The sequence below is a fragment of the Brassica oleracea genome, chromosome C6, assembly GCF_000695525.1.
Source record: "Brassica oleracea var. oleracea cultivar TO1000 chromosome C6, BOL, whole genome shotgun sequence".
Classification (NCBI taxonomy): domain Eukaryota; kingdom Viridiplantae; phylum Streptophyta; class Magnoliopsida; order Brassicales; family Brassicaceae; genus Brassica; species Brassica oleracea.
Window position 1 is genome coordinate 36,907,273 of NC_027753.1, and position 21,725 is coordinate 36,928,997.

The 21,725-nt window shown below is 37.5% G+C and overlaps 5 protein-coding genes across 5 annotated transcripts; 1 reads left to right on the forward strand and 4 right to left on the reverse strand.

The window, feature by feature from the left end:
• Positions 1–253: 253 nt before the first annotated feature.
• Positions 254–1,525, reverse strand: LOC106296616 (cytosolic sulfotransferase 16-like). The gene has a single exon (XM_013732794.1). The coding sequence runs from the start codon at positions 1,432–1,434 to the stop codon at positions 418–420; it is 1,017 nt and encodes a 338-aa protein (XP_013588248.1). The 5' UTR covers positions 1,435–1,525; the 3' UTR covers positions 254–417.
• A 1,430-nt stretch (positions 1,526–2,955) lies between these two features.
• Positions 2,956–4,725, reverse strand: LOC106299618 (cytochrome P450 78A5-like). The gene is made up of 2 exons (XM_013735680.1): positions 3,745–4,725; positions 2,956–3,567 (listed from the first exon to the last, which is right to left on the reverse strand). The coding sequence occupies exons 1-2, from the start codon at positions 4,723–4,725 to the stop codon at positions 2,956–2,958; spliced, it is 1,593 nt and encodes a 530-aa protein (XP_013591134.1).
• Positions 4,726–10,828: 6,103 nt separating this feature from the next.
• Positions 10,829–11,386, reverse strand: LOC106298139 (glutathione S-transferase T3-like). The gene has a single exon (XM_013734221.1). The coding sequence runs from the start codon at positions 11,384–11,386 to the stop codon at positions 10,829–10,831; it is 558 nt and encodes a 185-aa protein (XP_013589675.1).
• A 4,317-nt stretch (positions 11,387–15,703) lies between these two features.
• Positions 15,704–17,267, reverse strand: LOC106300767. The gene has a single exon (XM_013736980.1). The coding sequence runs from the start codon at positions 17,234–17,236 to the stop codon at positions 15,941–15,943; it is 1,296 nt and encodes a 431-aa protein (XP_013592434.1). The 5' UTR covers positions 17,237–17,267; the 3' UTR covers positions 15,704–15,940.
• Positions 17,268–18,324: 1,057 nt separating this feature from the next.
• LOC106298140 (rhomboid-like protein 16, chloroplastic) lies at positions 18,325–21,725 on the forward strand. Its single transcript, XM_013734222.1, has 11 exons — positions 18,325–18,641; positions 19,081–19,195; positions 19,277–19,396; positions 19,473–19,580; positions 19,706–19,753; positions 19,887–19,979; positions 20,067–20,108; positions 20,197–20,289; positions 20,577–20,646; positions 21,285–21,353; positions 21,463–21,725. The coding sequence occupies exons 1-11, from the start codon at positions 18,325–18,327 to the stop codon at positions 21,723–21,725; spliced, it is 1,338 nt and encodes a 445-aa protein (XP_013589676.1).

The window sequence follows — 21,725 nt, forward strand, 5'->3', positions numbered from 1 at the left end:
TGGTGTACAAAAGAGTGAGATGAGTGATGATATTTATAGTGAACAACAATACATAAAATAACAAAGATAGTGCTTAATTTGGTAAATGAGTGGGTGATCATAGTGTTTGATGAGTAGATGATCATAGTGCTTGAGTTGGTAAAAGAGTGGATGATCATAGTGCTTGAGTTTGGTAAAGAAGTGGATGATCATTTCAATGCTTAATTTATAACAGATTCTGTTTTATTCAAATGGTGTTGTTTCTATAAAAGGAATTGACTTTGTAACCAAAGATATTTCTCTTGTTATAAATAAGATGATACAGGGTACATTCAATACATAACCAAATAGAGAAACAGAGTATCCTCTGTTCCAAACACAAAACAGAGCATCCTCTGTTTTGTACTGAATAACAAAAGAGATCAAAGACATGACACTTCACTGATCATGTTGAAGCAAGCCAGTATCTTTGAAAGTCTCTTCCACTAACCCATCGATACGAGCAGCCATCTCCGGAGTCAGATAATTCGACCAATCTCCAACCTTTCCTTTCCTAAAATACGCGCTATTCGCGTAAACAGCAGGGCGATCTTCTCTCTCCTTATCTCCTTTGTTAGCTTCAAGATTCTTCAACGTCTCGAAGCTGCAAAGCTTCACCACATTCTCAGCAACACGCTTCTCCTCTTCCTCGGCACTGAATCCATAACCCATGAACTCAGCCAACCTCTTCACAAAAGGCAAAGGATTAGCTCTCATCGTCTCGTACCTAAGGAACAGAATCCTCTCCGGGTTCTCTTTGTAAGCCTTCCAGTAACCCAACACATGGTCCAGATAAGGACCGTAGACAGACAAGCCTTTACAGAACATATCAAAAGCCTCTTCAAGACTCGCTAGCTGCTGACCCTCTTGAGACTTCTCCTTGTGGAGGAAAGTCCACATGGAGATGAAAGTGTCCTTCGGGTCTCTCCAAATGTAAACCATCTTGCAACCGGACTTCACGATGGACTCTGGTAACGACCCGTTGGGTATATGGGTGGAGTAAAGCTGGTTCTTGCCGTCTTGAAGTACGCCGACGGTTGGGTAGAAAGCGAAGTCTATCTCGACGTAAGGCACGAACTCGTGAGGGTTACGTTTGAGGAGCGGGTTCGTGGCGTCGTCGAAACGAGATCGGTTTACGATGGCGTACGTTAGTGCCTTGAGCCAGGTTGTGCCGGTTTTAGGGTAGCTGCAGACGAGGAAGTCGGTGGGTCGTGCTTGGAAATGGTCTTTGGCGTGGAGGAGACCTTCGAGGAGACATTCTTGCCACCAGTGTCCGTTGTATTGGGTTAGGATCTCGTTTGGTCTCCATCCTTTGCTCTTTGGGAGGGCGGAGATGAAGTCTTGGTACTTCTTTTGGGTCTTCTCGAACTCTGAGAGCTCGAGTTGGGATCCGTTTTGGGTCGTGTTGGGTTCCATTGGGGATGATGTTGAGTGATGGAGTCAGAGGATGTGTCGGGAAGCTCTTGTGGAGTTGTGGAGGATGATGATGTAAGAAGAAGATGGACGGTTCTATAAATAGAAGGAAAGATTTAGGTAGGTGATGATGTCTTGCATCATTTGAATAGACACCATAGTCAAACCAAATAATTGTATTTGAGCTTATAGAAAAAAAAATTGATTTAACCGGTTTAATACTTATAATAAATTTTAAATTCGTTTTGTGTCTGTAAAATTCAATTATTTTTCTTAATTCGAATTTTTGTAATTTTACAGAATTAAGAAATTTCGTTTGATAGCTTAAACTTCGATAAATAAATACAAAAGTAAGCTAATTGAATTTTTTTTTTTTTTTTTGTGAGAGTGAGGAGAAGTGGTTGTTGTTGCAGCTAAAAGGTCACGTTTTAGAAATGGACTTTGTAGGTAGAGGTTTGGTTGGTCTCGTTCGTTAACTGAGTTCGGTCCACGTTTATCTCTAGGCTGGTGCTGAATTTTCTATGCAGCTTCCAAACAAACAAACCCGTCAACACTTTATTTTCTGATGAAAACAACATTTTTTCATTGAATTTTTGCAGTCCAATTAAGGCCATATGCCTATATATCCATCATCAAATCTAATATATCATTTGTGAGTTCGACATTTTTCCTCTACAAAGAAGGTTTTCCTCCTATGTAGATTTCAATTTATCTTAATCAAGTAATAAATCATCCTTGTAATTTTCTTTTTGTATAGCAGGAGGTCTTTGAACTAGTCTAATCAGGCTAACCTAAAGGATATCATGATTAATTGGTCTCTTTCCTACTACCAATAGAACTTGAACCTGAAGCTATATACACTGTATTTGTTAACTCCTAGTTACGTTGTAACATAAGTACATGATTTGTTAGCAAACAAAAACCACAACAATAAGCCAAACTATCAAAAGACTGAAAAAGAGATATATACAACCTATATAGAGAATAGCATAAAACATTTCAAAATTAGTTTTTGTTCCAAACCTAGTAAACCAAATCTGAAACTCCAAACTAATGTAACTTTATGTGAAAAGTTCTTGTTTTTACTAAATAAATTTCAAACAAAACTAACAAACCATGATTACCCTTTTCCAAATTATGGTTTAGATTTCCTCAACAAGACATTTTAATGTTGAATTTATTCAAATACTTAAAATTCTAAAAATTGTAAAACTAAAGTATATATTTCCGAGTAAAATGTAACAAGTTTACGTAAATGAACATTTTGGTATTAATTGCATGAGAAAATATTACAACATATTTGGTCAATAAAACTTGATAGAATGAGAAAATATAATAATTTGAAACAAACTTTCTTATTGGAATTCTGATACTTAAACACGGTAGAAACTTTTTAGACTAATTTATTTAGATGTAGCTAGTGACAGAAAATAAAAGGGCAGTAATTAAATATCTCCCACGGTAAATCAAACAAAACCGAGAGAGATATAAAATGGCATAGTTTGAAAGCCAACAAAACACTTATTAAACCCTAGGAATTGCCTTACAAACAAGAGAGTTCTTCATCTCCAGTGAGAGCTTCAAAGTCTCGCTCAAATCTACTTCACCACAGGGAACCCACTTGAAGCTACCTAGCAACTGAGCCAGCCATAACTCCACAGTAGCTATACCCATAGACTTACCAGGACAGACCCTACGTCCAGCACCAAAGGGAGCAAGCCTCAAATCAGATCCCATAATGGGAAAGTTATCACTTTCTTGTGAACCAAGAAACCTCTCTGGCTTATACTCGTGAGCCTCCGGCCAGACCTTTTCATCATGGGTTATCGCCCACATGTTAACCATGGCAGTGGTCCCAGCGGGGATAAAGTGGGTCCCAATTTGAGTGTCGTGAATAGAGAGACGAGCCCATGAGAGGAGAGGACCAGGTGGGTGCATCCTTAGGGTTTCCTTGACGATGGCACGAATGTATGGAAGCTTGGAGAGGTCTGAGTCTGAGACTTGGCGTCCCATTTCACCCTCGATGGCATCGATCTCGGCCTGCGCCTTGGCTTGAATGTCAGGGTGAAGAATCATCCTCGCAAGGATCCATTCCAATAGAATCGCCACGGTGTCTGTTCCCCTAAAAATCATTTCCTATATCGAAAAACCAATGTTTAGGTTTTGCTACTTACTCGACCAATCCATATATTTATCTAAAAAAATTCTAAATATTATTATTTTATTAATTTATCTCATAATTTCATATTTTTAATCGAACTTTAAACTAAAACACTTAATTAATTTATATAGTTTACACACACTTGTTCTTACCCAAAGGACGGCAATCATGTCAGAGTCTGAAAGTTTGATGTTGCCTTGCATACCAAGCAAGACATCAACAAAGTCATCATCATTAGTGCCCTCTTCTTCTTTATTATCACGAAGAGACCTCTTTGATTTGTGCTCCTCGATAATATTTCCGACAAACACATTCACCTTACCAACCAAGCTACGGCATCTTCTCCTTACGCCTTGTAAATCTAACCACCTCATTCCCGGGAAATGATCACTCCAGTTGAATATTCCAAGAAGCTCATAGCCTTCGGACACCAAATGCTCCAACTTCGAGTTAACGATACTACCATCGTTGAAGTCATATGTTTTGCCGAAAACGCTAGACATAACATTGTTGAGTGATCCAAAATGCAAGATTCTTTTGATATGCACCTCTCCATAACTTGCCATTGCGTTCTTGATCTCTCCTACCATGTTTTCCCCGATTATTCGACGAGACTCTCCGAAAGAGGAGATCCTCTTAGGACTAAAGAGATGAGTAGAAGAGATTCTCCTCAGCTCTCTCCAATAATCACCAAAGGGAGCAAACCCCATAGCTCTATGAAAAAGCAGCTCGTAAGCCGACTCTTTCACAGGCCGGTCCGCGAAAGCCGAGCTGTTTAAGATCTCTTTGGCCGTCCCCGGTTCGCTAGTTATCACAAACCGGGTAGACCCGACCGAGAACGCCATGAGAGCTTTTGCTTTGCAAGAGTTAGCGATATTGGCGAGGATTCTGTGTGTCAAGGCGTTGTTAACGAAGGCCAAGAGGAGGCCGATGATGGGGAGACCAGACGGGCCAGGAATGGCGGGTAGGGTTTTGGATTCTGGTCTGGTGTGGGAACGAGCTTTGTAGAGTGCCCAAGCAAAGCCACCTGGAGTTAACCAGAAAACGAAAAGGGAGCTGAATAGGAGAATGCTGAGACAAAGGTCGATACTTAGAAATGGAGAAGCGAACGAAAGACTCGTATCAATAGCCATTTTGTAGAAGATATTAGGGTTTTTTAGATAGTGAGCTGAAGAGAAGAAACAGTGCTGGTGATGATACTGGGGATAGTGAGATGTTTCTTATATAGTGGAGGAATTTAACTGCGGTTAGATGAGGTGATAAGTAGAATTTTAATTAATTTAAAAACCAGTCCTAATATAGTCTAACCATGGTTAATACTCGAAAGATACAACTGGCACCGCTTAAGTTATTTTTCAAATCTGATGGATTTGCCCTTTTGTTGCATCATGCATGGTATGTTTATACGTGCTTTTGCTTACTTCCTACACAAATTAAGCTAATTTAACCCCAAAAGGTAATTGAAATGGACTTTTTCGGGTCCAATGTTTCAAATCAAAGTAGTACTTAAGATGTCAATCCATTTCTAAGCATTTTGAATCAAAGAGAATACAAGTTCATACTTAATCTAAGTGCAATCAAGCGATAAGATGTTTTTGGACTAAAATACTACTAAAATGTAAGTAAGAACAAAGCTTTGATTTGTTTTATGAGATGGGAGAATCCATGGGCTAAGGGAGTTGACCTTGGGTGATCAAGTTTCAATCTAAAGGTGGTATCTTTCAATCAATCTATCAACCTTAGGCTTAGACACAATCCTAAACAAACTCTATCTCTAGATGAATGTTCATTCACTAAGATAACTCAAGCATCAAATCTCTTTGGTTGAATATTATCAAATCAATCATTAAAATCAAGTCTATTAGCCATCTTAACACCTTTAACAACAAATCTCTTTGGTAAAGAGTGTTAAAAGCTTAGGAGAGTTGGTTCAGACATTTCATCAAACACCTTTCGGGTATGAAATGTCTAGAGCTCAATTTTAGAGAGGCCAACTCTAAAATAGCATTAAGATCACTCAAGAAGCAAGGAATAAGAAGGATCTACAATAAAACACCCTAAATCTACACTTAATCACCCTAATCTTCCTTAACCCATGAATCTAAAGGTAACTACTCACTACTCTTCATGATAAACCCAAGAATCAAAGATGATTTGGTGTTAATCATGATTAGTAATCAAGATAGTCAAGCAAATTCAAGAGAACAAGAAGAAAAGAAACTAAAGATTCAAGTTTTATCTCTAAAGAGTTCTTGTGTTCTTCATACAAAACTAGATATTTTCCCAACTTTTGTCTTAAAAGTAGTTATAGAAGACTAAAACTCGAGCTGAGTTAACCCAACAAGCTTGGGTTGACCCATAAAAACAGATATTTTTCTCCGTAGCGACCATAGAAGGTCGCTACCAGAGGTCACTACGCTCTGTAGCGACTTGTCATGCCCGCTACGTGTGGCCGCTAGGATACTTGGGAAATTTTTAGAAGTCTTGAACGCATAGCGACCTCGTAAAGTCGCTATGGGTGGCCGCTGTAGAAGGCGCTTCAAATCTAGCGGCCTCTACATCCCGCTACACATGCCCGCTACGGTACTTATCTTTTGTAGCGACCAGATTTTGCCGCTACGCCTGGCCGCTAGGATCCTTCAATGACTCATCTACATTCTTTGGGCATCAAAACACTCCTTGGGGCACAGAGTTCATCATGAAACTCCCTCCAACACCTGATAAGGACTAATACATGGAAATGCAACCTAAACATGTGTAAATGCTATTCCAAAAGACCAATGTGCACAAGAAATGATAATTAAAACAATGTAAATATGCAAGATATCAGTAATACACATTACAGGTAAAGTAAAATGTACCTACGAATAAGAAAACATCAATCAGTGTGATGATTAACTTTCCGAGTGAGGGTGTACATTCTTCAATATCCATAATATTTGCGACCTCTTACTTTGCGTCAGTGAACATATTGTCTATACCAGTAAAATGGTCTATTTTTTGGTTTCTATCTAGATAAATTTTAACATTGTTAAATGTTTTTCTTTAATTTGGTGACATATATTAAAAGCAACAAAATTCATTGACAGATAAGTTATCATGTGGTGTTTATAGTTTTTTCATCCGCTATAATTTGATTTTCTATCACCTTTTTATTAACCAAACCGTTTTAAAATATATATTGTTGGAAACCGGAGTTTATTTTTCGGTTATTTCTAATGCCACTGGCTAAGTGGTACCCACACACCAGCGACATGTAGGATTGATTTTAGGGAGTGTCAGAGCATCTTTATCCAAGGATACTAAAGGGATTCTTAGCAGGTGGGTTCCGCGTAAAATCCATTTTTTTTTAAGAAACCGGTTACCAAAACTACCAAATAGTAGTCGGTCCTTAAGAGTTTCTTACACTGTTCACGGGCTCCACTGACACATGGCGGCGGCCTGCGATTGGTTCGTTTTTAATTTTGTTTTTTCTAAATTCGGAAAAGTAAAAAAAAAAAAAAAAATTAAGAAACCCCAAATGGGGTTTATGGGATAACGATGCTCTTAGGGCATAAATAACCATACCACCTCAAATGGAGTGCTTAATTTTTTTTTTTTTTTGGTTTTTATCTGATTAAAAAAAAAGAAATGAATCAATTACGAGTCGCCACGTGTTAGTGGAGCACACGAACAGTGGAACAACCAGCGCTTCATGCGCTTGTTTAAGCGCTCTGTTTCTATTTTTTTTTATTTTTTATTTTTTAAGTTAAGCAGCGGGATAAGCACCCTGGTTAATGGTGGCCTAGACGATACATTTACGGACACTGATACGTTCACAGTAGAGTGGATCTAGCGATGTCGGATCAGATCGTTGTCAATAATATCTTCCGAGGATTAATAGAATACTTTTAAGAATATATATATATATATATATATACACTTTTTTAAGGATATGGAAAGTCGGTCGCCGGTGAAAGTTGAAAAGAGTCAAAGAGGAAACTTTGTATAAACATAAATAACAATACTAATATGTAAAGCACTATGCTAATCGATAGTCGATAGCCAACATGGTCGGTTAAAGTTTTGTCTACAATTTGACTGGAATGTGAACGAGTCTTGTAGAATTGGCTACCTGTCTAAGCCTACAAGATTCTAGGTAACTAGAGAAAGGCTAGTAGTAGCTAAATAATATATTCTGGTCGTTTCTGTCGTATAATATAAAAATGGCAAAATCTCATTTTTTTTGTAATTTTTAAAATAATACGAATTTTGCATTGATTTTCTCACATTGAAAATATTGTTTTATTTTATTCAACAATATATTTTATCTAATATCATACTCCGTAAACTAATTTAACCATTATCACCGAAATTGCCCACTAATTACATGTACATTGGATTATCATACTTAATGCATATTGGATAATTTGGATTATTGGCAAAAAAAAAGAGTTTGATATTGTCGTCTTCCCGCCATCTCAGAGCATGTTCATTGCTAAAACCCATGATCTCTTCCTAAGTGGTTCTTAATAATTTTTAAACTATTAAATTTAAGAGAAGAGACTTTGGTAAGAGACACATAATTTAAGTAGTTTATTGGTAGTTTTTTAAGTAAGGTTCTTAACAATTTAAAAATTATTAATTTTTTTTAAAACATAAAATTTTAAACAAAGATTAAATTTATTTATTGAATAAAACAAAATGAAACATAATATTTAAGAGGAGAGTTCTAAAATACAAACATGAAAACAAATATTACTAAAACAAACGATAATAATTAAACTGATGCATCTCAAGCTCAGTTGTTGTCTTGATCACGTCCAAATTTACGCCATATATGTTCAACCAAATCACCTTTTAGTTGTTGATGCGCTTGTCTGTCATGAATTGTAGTTCGAACACTCATATGATTTGCGATATTTGTAGGGATACCTGTAGAATATGTGAGATCGACATGTGAACTTCTGTTGCCTTCTCCTTGTTGGAAATCTGAAACATCATATAGAGTGTATTCATCTCGTTCGTCTTCTACTATCATATTATGGAGTATGATACATGCTCTCATAATCTTCCCAATCTTGACTTTATCCCAAGAAAGTGCTAGATTTTTAACAATGGCAAATCGAGCTTGCAAAACTCCGAAAGCACGCTCGACATCTTTTCGGGCAGCTTCTTGACGTTGCGCAAATAAAACGGCTTTCGGCCCTTGTGGAATCGAAATAGATTGGATAAAAGTTGCCCATTTTGGATAAATACCATCAGTGAGATAGTAAGCCAAATGTTACTCTCTTCTGTTGACCGAGAAATTCACTTGCGGGGCTTGACCATTTATTATGTCATCAAAAACAGGTGAGCGATCAAGTTCATTAATATCATTTAAGGTACCTAGAGGTCCAAAAAACGCATGCCATATCCAAAGATCATATGAAGCAACCGCCTCTAAAACGATTGTAGGTTTTCCCGAACCACGAGGATATTGGCCTTTCCAAGCGGTGGGACAATTCTTCCACTCCCAATGCATACAATCGATGCTTCCTATCATCCCGGGAAATCCATGAAGGTCTCCAATATGAAGTAGACGTTGAAGATCAGCCGGTGTTGGTCTTCTTAGGTACTCCTCGCCAAACACATTTATTATGGCGTCGACAAAATTTTCCACACATAATCGAGCAGTGGTTGCACCGAGCCTGAGGTACTCGTCGACCGCATCAAGCGCAGAACCATAGGCCAACACATGAATAGCTGTTGTACACTTTTGAAGTGGAGAGAGACCAAGCCTTCCGAGACCGTCTCTCTTTTGTCGAAAGAATGGAACTTCATTGGAGAGTCGATCAACAATTTTCATGAACAATTGCTTGTTCATTCTAAACCGTCGTCGGAAAAGATTTTCAGAATATGTTGGACTATCACTGAAATAATCAGTCCATAAACGCATATCGCCTTCTTCGCGATTTCTTTCGATAAACACTCATTTTTTCCTTGTCCTCCTTTCATCTTCTTCATTGATAACCAGATTCTCGAATGTTTGATCAAAAAATTGATTGAACGTTTCATCGAACGAATCTTCTAAATTGTTATCTGAAGAAGACGCCATAAAATAGAATTATTTTAGAAAATATGGTGAGAATAGATAATGGGATTGTTTTAGAAAATATGGAGATGAGCGGAAATGGGATTGTTTTATAAATAAGGAGATGAGAGGCAACATAATTGTTTTAGAAATAGGGACAGAGGACCGTGAGATTGAGAGACATGAAAGGAGAGAGATGAGATAGCTGGAGATGAGAGGAGCGAGATGAGATTGAGAGAGATGAAAGGAGAGAGATGAGATTAATATGAACAGATATAAGAGTAGAATATGAGACTATATACACTTTGATGCATTGCTGTTCAGTCCGTGATTTACAAGACTTTTGTGTCCGTGATGCAAGATTACAAATCATGACTTGAAGACAAAACATTAACACTTTGACACAACTAGAGGACAGTACCTCACCACTCTCGTGACAACTACAAGACGAGCTACATCAACGCTCGTGACATCTACAACAACTAGAAGACAAAGAAACAACAACTCAAGTCATGACATCTCTCAACGCTCGTGACATCTCCACTCTCTCATGCTCTGAACTTGGCTCCACCATAGGTTCTTTGCGTACTCTCTCACCTGCAATAACAAGAACAAGAACAGGTTAAACTCTTGAACATAACCGCGCCAATCACCACATTTTAAAAATAACAAGAACCGCGTCAAGAACAATAACATGAACATTTAGCATTAATAAGCACAAGAACAATTGCAGGAACAAGTCACAGAACTACATTTAATTGCCCATTTTAAGAAACATAACAAGAAACATAACCATAAACAGAACAAGAGTCATAACAAGAAACATAACGATAAACACAACAAGATCAGTTAGCTAGACATCAAGTAGACATCAACTCAGTGATAAAATTCTTCTTGAGGGCCTCTTCATACTCAGCTAGAGGTTCTTGCTTCCTAATAAGACTGTCAAGCAAACTCATCTTAGACAACCGCTCCTTCATCAACAAATCCTATTGTTTGATTGTCCACATACTCTGAAACGCATTCAGAGAATTCTCCTCTACCACATTCTTCTTAGAACTCGCCTTTGCGGCCTTAACACCCGGGGGACGTTTGTTCTCAGTTGCTTCAGAGGCTGATGAGTCTCCACCGTCATCACACTTCCTCTTCTTCGAACTGGGACATTTAGCAGTGGCAAGGGCGCATCACTTCTGGTCGTTGCGCAGCTCCTTCCATGCGTGGTCAAGCATGAATCTCTTCTGGTGATTGTTGTAGAAGATTTGATGTGCTAGCTTGAGAACATCATTCTCGTTTTGGCCACTACTTTTCTCCCTAGTTGCAGCCTCATATGCTCCACAGAATTTGGACACAAGGTCGTTGATCCTGTGCCAACGCTGCTTGCAGTGGGTCGGCTCTCTCTGTTCGCCGCCAGCATCAGTCCCTTGGCTCTCTCTGCTTGCCTCAAAGTAGGCAGCAATTCTTGACCAAAAAGCGCCTGATCTTTGCTCGTTCCCAACCACTGGGTCTTTGCTCGTGTTTAACCACGAGCTGATGAGCAAAATATCATCCTTTGGAGTCCACTTCCGTCGCTCTGTAGCCGTCTCTCCATCAAAGTTAGAGGCTTCTATACCAAATGAACATTGAAATGGAAGTTGTGATGAAGATAGTTCAACACTATCTTCATTGTTTCCAAAGGAAAGAGTTTGTTGACTATTTAATAGTTCAACAAACTTTGAGCTTGAAGCAGATGGATAGGAATCCATACGAAGGAAGAGAGATAGAAAAGAAAGAGCTGAGATTGTTATAGAATGAATAGGAAGAGAAGAGAAGAACATGGTTTTGGAATGAATTGAACAAAGAAAAGAAGCCAAAATTTTTATAGAATGAATAGAAGAAGAAACGCATTGATAGCCAACCATACCCGAGTTGACATATTTCTAACACCAACAAACACAAGACCATTCATTTCTATCTAACCACAAACCAATAAACATCTATTTATTACCAAACCTAACACATAATTACCGTTCAATTCATTTCACAGAAGAGATAGCAATCAAGGATAATCGCAACATATTTCTAATACCACAAACCACTATAGCAAACAAGAGATTGCAATGCTTTATCCAATTCAAACAGAGCAAAGACAATGGAATTATCATACTCTCCAATTCAAACAGAGCAAAGACGTTTTTAAAAAGAAATTATAATGAAGAAATTAAACAGAGCGCAATGGTATTATCCAACTCTCTAATTCAGTTCAAGCCACAATTAAATCCTACTCTACAATTCAAACAGAGCAAAGACGTTTTTAAAAAGAAATTATAATGAAGAAATTAAACAGAGCGCAATGGTATTATCCAACTCTCTAATTCAGTTCAAGCCACAATTAAATCAAACAGCAAGCGCAACCAAACTCACAAACAACCATCGAATATAAACAATGGCTTATCATATTCAACAGACCAAATAGATTGCTTTTATCCGATTCAAAAGATCAAAGACAAAGGTTTTACCTTTTACAAACGATCATGGGGGTGAAGTCTGAGAGATAGGACGGCTCTCTCTGGATCGTGCCTCATGATCAAACCATCTGAAGACACAAAGACAGACAAAATTACAACAAGTCAGTCGATTGAGCTTCTCTTGATTCAGGATGAAATACAACAATCTAAAGACATGCATGAATGAAATATTAAAACAGAGAGACATATGAACTCATCTTTGCCTTTCGATTCGCCGACGGTCACCGTTAGGCGACGCCTCCGACCGCAACCACGAGAGACATCTCGCCGTTTTCCTTGCTCGACGGTAGCAACCGTTAGAGGGGACGCCGTTTTCCGTCGTCGACATGAGCCACCGAGAAACCCGCCGTTGGTTGAGTCGAGCCACAGAGAAGAAGAGATATCGCCTTTTCGTCTCCGCAGAGCAGAGAAGGAAAACAGAAAGAAAAAAATGAAGAAAGAACGCGATGTCTCGCGAGACCACCCACCCTCTCTCCAGTAACATCAAGCCACGCGTGGCTCAAGGGACGGTGCCTTCGCTCCCTTAATTAAGGGACGCCTCTTCATAGTAAATGGGTTTTCCATTTAATTAAAATCACATTAATGCTAAGATCCCTTGTTAAGGGATTGCAATAAACATTGTCTCATAAACCTATGAAAATGGTATCTTAACCTACCCAGCCTATACCTAGGTCATTACATGCCATGTATATAAACTCATGTCCGGAATTGCGCTAGGCGCAACGCGTGTGGTTGACCCGGACCTAGCGCCGAATCAATTAATCGGCGATTAATTAGAGATTAATCAGCGCCTAGTTATTATAGGTATTATACATATAATGATATATCTTATCAATACATAACGTGTGGTGTGGTGGTTTGGAACGTTTTGCAACACCATGGTGGTTTGGAACGTTTTGCAACACCAAGAAGTTGCGGGTTCGACGTCCCAAACATGCATTTGATATATTTTTCTCCTTTTATACATAAATGAGGGGTAAATTTGACATTTCGTTCTTTCATCTTCTACAACTCAAAATCTGTAACCCTAATCCTCCTCTGCATCAGCCATTTTTAGAGCACTTATACTTCACGTTTTTACACTTTTTTGATCTTTTACATTTAAATATCATAAATCTAACATATCGCACTTGATTTAAGTCGTATAGTGGGCAATTTTTTTTTTTACATTTTCCAATTTTTTGACCGACTATGTTGAAATCGCGGCGGCATCATACCGCCTACCGCCTACCGGATTTCCGCCGCGTATACCGCGGCTGCGTTTTAGAACCTGTATATAAACTATATAGTGCTTTACTTAGTGAAATTTGAAATCATAAAAATGAAATATTAGATGAGAGATTTTATTTGAAAAAATATTAGAGGAGTTAGTAGTAATTACTGGATTTAGACGCCCATAAATAATTAAATATGAATTATGGACGTGATTTCTACCTAGATATTCCATTGGGACTCGAACCAAATTAATAATGAAATCGTTGATCAACATTCAACAAGATGGATTAGCTTCCCTTGGACCCAACAAAAAAGTCACTGTTTCCTCAATGTCTCTAAGAAACGCACATGAGTCGACAGTGTCGGTCCTCCATGCAAACTTGTATTCTAAAATATTGCCAAGGGATGGAGATCGATCCTTGGTGTTCATTTTATGTGCGCTGGACTTTACAGATAACATCTTCAATTAGTTTTCAGCCAAAAGAAAAACTATGTTAGTTAACGAGTATACATTTGATAGGTTCTTAGAAGTTATAACATATCATCATGGGTTATCTATCAGCAATAAAAAAACATGGGTTATCAGCTAATACTAATCAGCTAATTATCGAGGGAGATTGTTCGAAACTGGGATTCCACACAATAGCAGAGTTTCAATCAGAGTATGGTTTGGAATATGAATAAAAACAAGGTATGAGGTGTATCATAGTTATATACATGATAACTCTCTTACGGAATTTGATACAAATCAATTTGGACAGAGGGTGGATTAATTTATAGTTAAGTTCAAGGGCTATATATTTTTGTTTTTAATAAAAAGCATTGTTGAGTTTTTTGTAGTTTCATAATTTTTTTTAGGTTGTTACAAGTTCAACTATATCAAAAGAATGTTTTACTAAGAATAAAAAAAAAGAATGTTTTACTATTTTCAAATTTTAATGGCAGTTTTATTAGTAATGGAGCCTTAGATGTTCTTAAGGGTTTAAGTCTTGAACCAAATAATAGACTGTAAATCAACTATGTATTGTTTTTTTTTTTTTTTTTTGAAACAACTATGTATTGTTTTCACTAAATCATTTTCAACTTGTTTGACATTATACGTCGGTGTCCATGCATTATACATTATACGCAAAGAAGCGACAGTTTTCACTAAATCATTTTCAACTTGTTTGACATTAAACCAATTAAGTCACCAAACATAGGAAGATGGTGTCCATGCATGATGCACGGTGTGGACCAAACATAGCCTCGACCTCGTTTACCACAAAAATTGTCTCCTTCAACATTGATACCACACACACAGAGTGACACATATGCAATATAAAGTTGATGCAACGGTATGTGTATATGTATGGGCGTCATAGGTTGTCTAACTCACGAGACATTATAAGCTGGTATGATGCGTAAGAAGATAGCAAATGTCACAAATCGTGTGGGTCTTACAAAGTAAATTACATTTCTAACAGAAAAACCGTTGTTCAGATACGTCGTCCAAGTCAAAGATGTTATTTGACCAACTGTCGCTTCTTTGCGTCCAAGTCTAACACTTGTTCAGCCACTCTGATTTGTAAATACTTGTTACTATATCCACATTAACCTTTTCCAAGTATTGTAAAACAAACCAGCGGACTTGGGCTAGTGGTACTTGAGGGAAAAACCTCCAATACTGGACTATTTCCACTGGCCATCCGGGCTAGAGTTAAATCCCAAGAATACGTGGAGTGCTGTGGGCCTCGCGGGAATAGTCGGTTGACCACGGTCGCCGGAAACCCGCAATTATCTAAAAAAAAAAAGTATTGTAAAACAAATATATTACTTTGCCGGTTTGATCTTATTTTACTAATATTTCATTTTAGAGTCTTATTAACGGGATAAATCGATTTCTCATAAAAATACAACAATGTTTTTCATTATATAATTGTTTTAAAAAGATAGTTGGATCATCAATTGAATGCTATTTGTAAAATGAGTTTCTCAGAATTTTTTGGGAGCTTTTCAAACAAATAAACTTTCTCTATTTACTCTTCTTTTTACTTATTTTTTTTTCACAATTTAAGTACCTCGCGGATGATAATGCTCTGACAAGTCTAGTCTATATACATTTTTGTATTAGTTTTGTTTATTTTTAAAAATCGTTGATCCTGCTGCAGGCCTGGGCATACTTCTTTCTCTTATACAGGCCTGGGCATGCATTGCTTTATCTAAAAGTTGCCAAAACGGACCAGTAGCCTTCCCGGCCCACGAAATATTTCTAACTCGTAGTTAAAGTCGAACATGCTCTTGAGTTGTTTTAGAACCAAAGTCATTACATTTGATCAGCAAATCCTTCAGGCTTAGACATTGAAACAAAAGGCAATGTGCCGTTGGTAGATGCATAAGTGGTGAGCATGATTACAAAGAGGATGCATTGTCCTCTGAATAATCAAGTCATTAACTCAAAGGGAACTAAAATCAGTTTAGATAGCTCAAGGGAGTTTCTAGATAACACATATCGACTCACAGCAGCTCGTTGAAAATACAGGGAGCGAGAGTCCACCAAGAATGGCCAATTTTCAAGCAGTGCAAGATCGCATCTAACTAAGCAAGCGACCCTACAAAAGACTTCATGTTCACAACATCTTCCTCCGTTGTTACATGACAAGGCGGCTTCATAAGCTTCCAAAGCCCAGCAGGATGTCGCTGCTTCCTCACCCTTGCATCCTCCCTCCTCTTCCCAAAGATTCTTTCACACTCCGGATACGGCTTCACATACAAGTTATAGAATCTCTTCATACTCGGTTTAATCAAACCTTTCAACCCAACATCACACCCAAGCCCGCCTCTAAGCCTCAAGTACTCAACCACATCGTACCTCGGCACAATCTGCTTCTGAAAATTCACCCCTAGATACTCCGGCACATCAGCTAAACACTTCACATGAAACCCCATCCTGTTAGTCAAAAACTCAACCTTCTTCTCAACCTCATCCACCTCGTACAAAACCACCCTCGGCTCTTTCCACACGACCTTGAAGGCCTCTCTCCGAATCAACCCGTGTCTGCATAAACAATCAACTCTAACCTTCACTTCAAACCCTGCACGAAACAATCCTTCTTTAAGAATCTCATCTTTAATCACTTCACGGCATTTCAACGACTTGATCAACTCCAAACATCTTGAAAGCTCTCCCAACTCTAAACCAAGAACCCTCGGCTCTCTGAAAATCTCTTTCTTGATCTCCTCTTTACTAAACCCGATCCTTATAAACTCATCGAGTAACGGCTTAAGCTTGGAGTCAATACTAATCCCTAAGATCTCAGGAAAAACGTGAAAGAACCTCTCAACGTTAGGAACATCGATTCCAACTAAAAACTCAACCTTTCTGCGAATCTCAACCTCGTTCATCGCAAGAACGTTAGGGAAGGCTTCAAGAACTTTACTTACAGTACTATCGCAAAAGCCTAAACCTTTTAGTACCATAGTGCATTGGTGAAACTTATCTGGGTTGATCCCGAATCTACTCGAGTGTTCGAGGACGCTTTTGATGGCTGAAGATGAGGAGAGACCAGAGAGAGGAAGTCTCCATTTTTCCAGGAAGTTTGGTCGGAGGACGTTGGGGCAGTCGTGGATCAATGAAACGAGTTGTTTCTGAGGGAGTTTGAGGGATAGTAAGATGGAGAGAGAAGCTTCGGTGTCGGATAGATCTGAGTTTGAGAGGAAGGTGTTTTTAGAGAGGAAGTGTTGGAGAAAAGAGGGAGGGAACCCGTGACGTTGGAGGAGGTTCGCGAGTGAGATTTGCTTCCTGTAGTTCGACTGGGAAGAGGGGTTTGAGGATAGTGATCGATTTGGTGTGTAGCGACGGAGATTGATGAAAGGTTTAAGCTTTGAGGCCATTCTGAAAATTTACAGAGGAGGAACAGAACACCTGAACACGATGTCGTGTAAGAAAAATTAAGGTTATGATAATTACACTTGTATCCTCAAAAGTTTTATTTTATTTTAAAAAAGGCTCTTACTTTCAAGTTTTGAAGATTTGGCCCTCTTGGTCGTATATGTTTTGGAAAATGACCTTTTTTCAAAAAAATAATCGACTGGTTTGATAAGTTTGTATCTGTCAACGGATTTGGCACTTTGGAGATTCTCTTGATTGTGTGACTGACTAAGAAAGAATTGGTTAAGGATGATTTTTATTTGGTTCATTATATATCATAGTTACCACAAACTTCAAAGATAGTAACTGGAAAGAGTAAACATTCACATATTGAGAGTAACGCTCACCAGGTCACCACAATGATTAATCCCTTCCAGAAAGTAATGATATTCAAGAAAGAACAACAGAATGTCCAAATTGCCTCAAGAAGCATGTTAGTCTATTTGAAACCAATAATTCAAACAACTGGCATAAATTCCAAAAACTATCAACTTAGCCTCAACATATACCATCCTGAAAGAACTATATATAGTCTATTATTCTCCTGGTTTATTCCAATAATTAATTGTAAAGAAACGGTAAGAAAAATAGTTTGATCTAATGTAGATTACATACTAACTATTCTGAATGGTGGTCAAACTTTCTGGCATTGCAGAGTAACATCTCGCGTTCCTCTAACCTTAAAAGATCCGTGGCTGCTAATGGCTGGCATGTACATGGTGATCTTTCTGATTTTTTGTAGCTTAATTATTTCATTTGAATGTATATATAGTTTATATTGTTAATCTGATTGATAGATGTATGTTATCCCAACAATCTTGAGAAAATATTTATTTTTTACCTTAAAATAAAAGTTGTAATCAGTAAACTAGTGTGATATCATTTTTTGTTTACAAATATTGCAAAGCTGACGTTGGTAATTAACACACATACCTCATGATAATATAATATACGTTACAGAAGTTACGTCCTTTTTGTCTTCTTCTATATCATATATGCTCAATTTGGTAAAATTTGAAATGAATTTGTTGGCAGAAAAAGACAAAAGAAAATGCATGCGCTTTTCTCTCGCAGGTTCATCGTTAGCTCTTCTTCGCAGCTAACTAAATCTCTGATGAAGAAGAAGAAGCTCGCTTTTTCTCACTGGAGCCAGAGCCGCTATATACTCAGCCATCTTCTTCCTTCTGGCCTCGCTTCTTCGTCTTCAGTAACCCGCGTTGGTCCATCTCTTGTATTACGGTCGGAGAAAATCAATAGGTTCTTTGTCAGCACGTTGAGGAGAAGTCTCTTGGAAACTAGAGCTGGGTTCTTCGATCCTCAGCTTCCTCCTAAGCCTTGGGTTTTCACTGGCTTTCAAAAACGTGGATGGTATTGTTTCTTATTTACTCTACATTTCTTATACAAACTGAGCTTGGATATGATTTTCTATTTAGTACTAATCTACCTTTCTTTTGTTTTCTGGGAGAAACTTGTCTTTGAGTTTGTAAAGTTTCTAGCTTTATTTTTAGGGTTTTAAGGCATGATTTACGTGGTTAATTTCACTACTTTCTTAAGCTTTCCAAAATCAATAATTGTTTTGTATATATGTGAGGAATCAGAAAAAGAACAATGAGAAATCAATAGGCTTTTTTTTTTTTTTTTTTACCATTTCTGTGTAGTTCTTGATTTTGAGTAGCAGCAGAAAGCTCTTTTGATGCCTTTCCTTTTATAGAAGGAGCTGTCCCATTTTGATTTTTGTTAAAGGAGTAGGCTTTTCACTTGTGCTCCATGATATTCACTCTTTTTTTTTTTGGGTTTCCTCTGGCAGGAAGTCTTGGTTTAATGGAGCTAATGGTGTTGTCTTTGGATTGATAATAGCTAATGCTGCTGTATTTACTATGTGGAAGGTTTACGACCGGAAATGGATGTTCAAAAATTTTGTGGTCAGACCAACAACGTCCAAAGCTCTAAATCTTTTATCTTTTTATTTGATCTTCAGCTCTTGTCTTTTGATCTTTGTGCAGCTATCATTGAAAAGCTTTATGACTGGACGTATACACACGCTGATAACTTCGGGTTTCACTAATGTTGGAACCAGTCAACTCATCATGAACATGATTGGACTCTACTACTTTGGGACCAGAGTATGACCTCTTTCCTTAACGTTTAAATGAAATGTTTCCTTGAATGAATGAATATTTATAACCCCATTGTTGTTAGATCGCAACAACCTTGGGACCGGTCTACCTTTTGAAGCTGTACTTTGCTGGATCACTTGCTGGCTCTCTTCTCTTCTTAAGTGCTCATGCTGTAATGGCAATACTCAAGGTATATATATATATATCAACCAGAATAGTTTCCTTGCTCTCACATCATGCTAGGTCCACAGATGAGTAGTTTTTTTTTCACATTATTAGTATTTACGTTTCTATATTGGTTGTTCAATCATACAGAGCCAAGGAGTTTCCTACAAGGGTCAATCAAAACCCATTGGACTGCTGGTATGTTTCTTTTATTCATCCAGTTAAATGAACTTGTCAGAGCATCTTTTGGAGACAGAGAGAGAGACGCATGCAGAGGTTCTTGTTTGGATTAATCACGAAAGGTAAAAACTCTTTCTAACTTGTGTGGCAGGGTCCAGAGGGATCTGTATATGCCATTGCACTGCTGGATATGTGCCTCTACCCCAAAGTTACTACATACTTTGCGTTTATTTGCCGAGTACCCGTAATGCTTGTAAGGAGGACTATTTACATACTCGTCATAATGAGAGTGAAACTCTTTGCTAACTACTCTCACTCTTTAATATTTCAGGTGATCTTATCCTTTGAAAACAAGGTTTTGAAGGTGTTAGATGTGAGTATCTGACAATCTAATCTAACATCTGTTTGGAAACAATCTGAATATCTCTCTTAAACTGGACTAACTCCTTTGAAATTTGCAGGGGGAACAGAAGAGAATCACCGTGGGTATGATTCACGCTGTAGGAGGAGCTATGGTTGCAACAGAATCGTGTAAAGATACATGGCGTATTGAGGTTAGGATTCTTTGCTTGTAGAGAAATTACAACAAATATGCCGGAAATACCATCTAAATTGTTTTTGTTGATAAAGAAGTAAGTAGATTACTACATTTTTTACTACATTAAAAATATTAATAACTGGTAAAGAAGGGAAACCGCAGACAAAAACATTGAATGTTGTCTACAAACAAGTTTTTCAGAATATTTTGTAGTTAGGTATGTAATTTTAATCTACTTTTTTCAAATAAAAATTTTAAAATATATACACTGTTATAATTATTTATTTTTTTTGTATTTGTCAGATGGGTAGTGATGAGTTAGGAGACCGATTGTATTTGATTACCATCCAGTTTACTGACTATTTCGATAACGGTATGTCAATTTAATATTAGTTTCTATTCAATAAAATTTAGAAATTTATAAATCTATCAAATAATGTTAACCCGTTCAATTGCTTACAAAATTTATTTAATTTTTTGCAGGTTTCTAATGGATTTTGTTTTCCTTATCGAGAATTGTACTTCATAATTTATGTTATTTATGGATAATATTTTGAATTTTATTATATTTTATTTTAATATGTCTCATAAATTTTTCGATATTATTTATGGAAAAATAATATTATTTACCTAAAATAAAGAATTACAACATATATACATTACAATTCTAATTAATGATAGTATAAAATCTGTAACTTCTAAAACTATACACTATTTATTCCATATTTTGAATGAAAGTATCTTCTTAAATACGCAAATTATTTTGGGACGTTGCAATTATACATACACACAATAACTGCCTCTTGATACTGAAGTTACTTTGTTCCCTCTTGTCCTTGTCAAATATTGAGTGCAAGCTTTTCTCCATGACTGATGCTTTCTCCCAACTATTTATTCTGAATTTTGTTATGCCGGTCACCTAGTTATTATTATTTCAAATCAGAATATATATAATAATATCTGGGTAAGTTTCTTTTGGTATTTGCTCATGTTATCTATTTGTTCCAAAAGCTAGAAAGCGAACAACGACTGATGCTACGGTGGAGCAGGCCGTTAAGGAGAGAGATGAAAAAGAACCAGGTATTATTATTAGATAAATCGTATTCAGTTTGTGCTCCCTGAGTTTCTATGTCTTCCTCATATGAACGTTTGCTGCAGATATTGGATAAGCATCTTCATTCACGAACAGAACGCAAGTCTGTTGAGAAGGTATTTGAAGACGTCCTGGCCAAAATTAAAAAAAAAAAGGTTTGGTTCTCTCCAGCAGAGCTGGTAGGAGGATTGTTAGTCTCCAGTTTGGCAAACACAAGTCAAGCTGATTCGTTGGCTTCTGAGCCACAGCAAGGGACTCAAGGTGAAACCAATTCCGAGAGTGCACCACCTGCGTCGAAGAAACCAAAAGGATCCGAGTCACAACCTGATACTGCCCAAGTTGAAAAATCAGTTATCTAA

Excerpts from the sequence above, each read along its gene's own strand:
- LOC106296616 (XM_013732794.1), bottom strand. The coding sequence starts at position 1,434 with ATGGAACCCAACACGACCCAAAACGGATCCCAACTCGAGCTCTCAGAG.
- LOC106299618 (XM_013735680.1), bottom strand. The coding sequence starts at position 4,725 with ATGGCTATTGATACGAGTCTTTCGTTCGCTTCTCCATTTCTAAGTATC. Across the intron at positions 3,568-3,744 it reads ACATGATTGCCGTCCTTTGG|GAAATGATTTTTAGGGGAAC; the intron begins GTAAGAACAAGT and ends TTTTCGATATAG.
- LOC106298139 (XM_013734221.1), bottom strand. The coding sequence starts at position 11,386 with ATGGATTCCTATCCATCTGCTTCAAGCTCAAAGTTTGTTGAACTATTA.
- LOC106300767 (XM_013736980.1), bottom strand. The coding sequence starts at position 17,236 with ATGGCCTCAAAGCTTAAACCTTTCATCAATCTCCGTCGCTACACACCA.
- LOC106298140 (XM_013734222.1), top strand. The coding sequence starts at position 18,325 with ATGCATGCGCTTTTCTCTCGCAGGTTCATCGTTAGCTCTTCTTCGCAG. Across the intron at positions 19,581-19,705 it reads CTGTAATGGCAATACTCAAG|AGCCAAGGAGTTTCCTACAA; the intron begins GTATATATATAT and ends TCAATCATACAG. Across the intron at positions 20,290-20,576 it reads AAGATACATGGCGTATTGAG|ATGGGTAGTGATGAGTTAGG; the intron begins GTTAGGATTCTT and ends TGTATTTGTCAG.